At 42.3% G+C, this 4,625-nt stretch overlaps 1 protein-coding gene across 1 annotated transcript; it reads left to right on the top strand.

The window, feature by feature from the left end:
* Positions 1-265: 265 nt before the first annotated feature.
* On the top strand, positions 266-3,221 carry LOC123157515 (triacylglycerol lipase 2). Its single transcript, XM_044575806.1, has 9 exons — positions 266-905; positions 1,017-1,139; positions 1,214-1,354; positions 1,433-1,546; positions 1,637-1,780; positions 1,876-1,916; positions 2,219-2,298; positions 2,399-2,494; positions 2,585-3,221. The coding sequence occupies exons 1-9, from the start codon at positions 699-701 to the stop codon at positions 2,905-2,907; spliced, it is 1,269 nt and encodes a 422-aa protein (XP_044431741.1). The 5' UTR covers positions 266-698; the 3' UTR covers positions 2,908-3,221.
* Positions 3,222-4,625: the final 1,404 nt, after the last annotated feature.

The raw sequence follows: 4,625 nt of genomic DNA on the forward strand, positions 1-4,625 counted from the left end.
CCAGATCTTTTGACCCTTCCGCTAAAAGGTGTAACGTGGTAAATTTGTCGCAACAAGCAGCATGGCATTCTTGTACTTTTCTTGATGAACTGATGAATCCGGTGTATTTGAGTGACATCTGGATCACCTTCTCAGCTGACGTGAACCACATGTTTTGCTGCTTATAAATATATTAAATACAAGCGCATCCAGATACTTCTTAATGAAGGTTGCCTTTTCTTCTCAGGCATTCCTTTCCTCAGTGGTTAGGCGGACTTTGGAGACACAAATTTGGTGTGAAGTGAACCATAGGGCCTTCATTTCTGATCATCAAGATGGCATGACTGATTTACGTCAGTCATTTTTCTGTTTTACTCAGTTAGTATATGCTCGTGCAATCATACACTTTCGGATATAATAAGGTCACAGTTTTTCTCCTGTAATAATGTAGCATGTTCATGCTTCTGTCGAGCAAGAACTATTTCCCACAAACAGAGAGAGAAACCCAAGCACTCTTTTTGGTAATTTTTGTTACATTAGTGTTGAAGAATAGAAACGGCGTCTTGTTAAGAGACCATTTGTCTGGTATTTATACCTGTACACCAGCCACGCAAAGCATCACTGTTCTCTGAAAAGAGAGACTGCACTTTGTGTTACCACTATCCTTGCACCCTGCAGAAAATTTCACTATTCACGGAAACTATCAGAACAATAGAAACATGATTCTACATATTTCGATGGCTACGAGTTTATTTCTAATGAGTTTGTTGATGTTTATGCTTGACTCTAACCCCTGCACAGCTCTCTCATGGAGGAACAATAGTTTAGTGGATGATATTGGTATACCATGTCCAGTTTCTCCACATCCGTTTACTATGTGCAAGTCAGAGGCAGAAGCTTACGGCTATCCATGTGAAGATCACAAGGTATTAGAGCTCTTATGAATGTACTCCTAGACATCATTTTCGCATTCGAATTTATGCTTCCATGATAAAATGCTGCCCTCTTATGAAGTATGTTGTCTAAATCTATGGCAGGTCACAACTGAAGATGGATATATTCTTAGCTTAAAAAGGATTCCTCATGGCCATGATACTGATAACTCAACCGGGGATGAGAAGACAAGGCAACCAATACTGCTATTCCACGGGCTTTTTGTGGTAAGGGCATTGTTGGAGAAATCTTGGGCCTCTGAGATTTATGCATAGCTGAATCAAATGTCTGGATTCTACAGGATGGCGTTTCTTGGCTACTGGGTACACCAGACCAATCACTTGGCTTTATTTTGGCAGACGGTGGGTTTGATGTTTGGCTAGCGAACACTCGTGGAACTAATACCAGCCGCAAACATACATCGCTGTCCCCAAAAAATCCGGTTTTTGTCTCAAACCTAATCAAGAACTCATATATGTCGTTAGATTTTCACCTATAGTATATTGACTAATATTTTTAGGCTTTCTGGGATTGGTCGTGGGACCAAATTGCTGAATATGATCTTCCAGCCGTGCTTGAGTTTGTGTATCACCACACAGGACGTCAAAAAGTTCACTATATCGGTCACTCACTGGTGAGCTCAGATGCCCCTCTTAAATTTTTTGATAGGTTAACACTTGGGACTTGAGAAGTGTACTGAAGCAATTTTTGCTTTACTTTCTAGGGAACCTTGATTATTCTTGCAGCCTTCTCTGAGCACAAGTTACTACACTTAGTTCGATCAGCTGTGTTGCTCTGCCCAATCGCTTATCTGAGCAGAACTAGATCCGATCTCACCCGGCTTGCTGCTAAAATGTTCATGGCAGAAGTAAAATACTGTTCAGGCTACTGGTGCTTATTGGAAATTGCCACATTTGCAAATTATATGGGACTGATTTATCTCTTCCTTTTTATCTTCCACAGGCAGCTCACTTTATAGGTCTTCATGAGTTCAATCCTGTTGGGTAGGTATCTTTACTACGACTGCTAATTTCTTTAAGTAGGAACAAAAGGCAGCATGTACGCTTGATTACCAAGTTTCTGCTTGTAGTTTTGCATCTTGCTGCAACTTATTGATTATGAGTAGAGGTGCATGTGTTTAAGATTTTCTACGAGGTTATCGCTGTATGAATTTCAATGTGATATCAATGTTGGCAAGTAAGAATCACATGCTTTAGACTTGCCATTCCGGTAAACAGTCACAACTCCTAATGTGCTGACTCCAACCTCAAGTATTGACTGCTACAAATGTGCTGCTACATGACAGAAAAACTGCAGCTGAACTTCTAGCCAAAGTATGTGGCGACCCTAAAATTGACTGCCACGATGTATTTTCTGCTCTTGCAGGTTTTTCCTTTCATAAATTTTTCTAGATTCCAAACAATATTTTACGTTCAGCTGAAGTTGGCCTTGTATCCTACTAACTGTGATTTGCTGACGCTTGAAGGACCGGACTGTTGCCTCAATAAATCAACTACATGTGCCTTCATGCTGCATGCTCCACAGCCTACGTCTATGAGAAACCTTATTCATTTGTCGCAGAGTAGGAATCACAATCAGAATTTTAAGTTTTCGCTTGTTCAAAGCTCAGGAACGATGTTAACTTTTCTCATCCCGATTTGCATCCAACCAGTGGTCAGGAACGAAGGGGTCAGAAGGTATGACTACGGCAATGCCAAGGAAAACATGAAGCATTACAAGCAGCCACGCCCTCCGCTGTACAACCTCTCATCCATTCCGACCCATGTCCCCATGCTCCTGACGCATGGCGGCCAAGACTTCCTCGGCGATGTCCCTGACACCAGGCACCTCCTGAAGACACTGGTCAGAAACCATGACTCTGATAACATCGAGGTGCAATACTTGCCCGACTATGCTCATGCTGACTTTGTGATAGCCTATAATGCTCCACGCCTCGTATATGAACCGATGGTCGACTTCTTTCAACGTCACTGAGGGTTACTACTTCACATCTCTTCATGAACAGCTTCAGCTGTAATTTGGTTCCAGCCTATGCAACTGAAACTTCAACTTGCAAGTTGTCCATGTATATGGCTAGTCAAGCCATAGTATATACCTATATTTGTCAGGCTGATCATGCTAGAGAATAAACTACGATCAAATAGTCGGTTTCATGTAACCAATTTATCCAGCATATCCTATGGAGTAAGTACCAAAAATATTATATCAGACAATTATTGGAAGATCTCAAACTTCTGAAGAAAATGCTGTTGAACCTTCTCAGCTAATATCTTATTGTTTCCTATTTACACTGGGTTTTGTGGATGTTTATGTTGTCTTTATATCTGAAGGCTTAAAGCTGTTGTGAAAAGTGCATTACTCTGTTTGGCAAATCATACTGTTGTGAAAAGCTGTTATGACTGTCAAAATATATTAAAGTTAGATAGATTACTGTTATAATAGGTATGATTTGTATGCTTCTTGAACCCTAGTGCCCTGTGGGCCCACCCCGCGGTGTGGTGAGCCTAACAATGGCCAGTGGGAAGGCTCTTAGGTAGACGCAGCATGTGATGATTATGTCCTTCGTTCTGCCCGGTTAGGATTTACTATGGCACGCTTGTGTCCCTAGCTGCTTGGGTTCTCCCTATCTCATTCTCGGCATTTTATTGGTTGTGGAGATGTGCTCTATGCCTCATTGGCAGATATAGCTACTTTGTTCGACAAAGTGGGCTTTGATTGTACACATTGTGTGCCTTGTGGCCGCGATGCACCGTGCATGTGTGGTATACGATAATCAACAGGATGATTGGTCCGATATTTCCAGCGAGCAATACCACCCTCGAATCTTCTTGTCTCCACCCCCCTTTCATGGGGATCAAGGGGTTCTGAACTATGTAGGAGACCTCCTACGCCGAATCTGAAGTTTGCAAGACCAGTTATTTGATTTTTTTGTCAAATCTCTTTTTGTTCCTAATTAGTATAAGGTAAATGTTTGCTTGTACGATACAAGAAAGAAATGTATGGTGATTATTTTGTAAAAGCAAATAATGTTTGTAGTTTCCAACCACGTTGCCACAAAAGGTGGCATCCTTCTAATGTCAGTCATTTAGGTTGCCTTCAGCCAAACCAAGCAGGACCAGCCCTATAGCCTTTTAGAGGCCCTTGAACTCCACCATCGGCCATGGGCACTCACCTCGGTACGGCCAACACCTATCGCTTTCGGCACTTAACATTGCGGCATTCGCTGCTCGGGCGCTTCTGTTAACGCCTCAGTTATGGTGTGTCGTCACTGTCGCCCACAGAGCCTTTTCAGTTTTAAGGTGGTAATAGGATGGAAGAACCGATGATGAGATTCAAGCAATCGGAAAATTCCTTGGTTGCATTGCTTGGGGCCCTTGCCTTTTGGAACTTGAGTCAATTAATTTGGGAAGGATTAAGTAAAGAAGATGCGACCAGAAGAAACGAGAGGAGATCGTGGAGGCGTGCATTCCAGAGAAGAATATGAAGCAATTAGGACCTTTTACTCCTACTAGGCTGGCTAAATGGGTGTCTCGGCTTGGGTCTTGATTTCTCTGTCTCTTTTTCTTCCTATTATGCTTATAAATCTACAGTAGTATGCGCCCCTGCCCAGGTTGGGCCCTAGGCAGCCGCACTCTTCTTTTACTCATACTAGGCGTATTGCTGCCTGTTTAATTGCAATGACGCACTAGAGG

This window comes from Triticum aestivum, chromosome 7B (genome assembly GCF_018294505.1).
Source record: "Triticum aestivum cultivar Chinese Spring chromosome 7B, IWGSC CS RefSeq v2.1, whole genome shotgun sequence".
Taxonomy (NCBI): Eukaryota; Viridiplantae; Streptophyta; class Magnoliopsida; order Poales; family Poaceae; genus Triticum; species Triticum aestivum.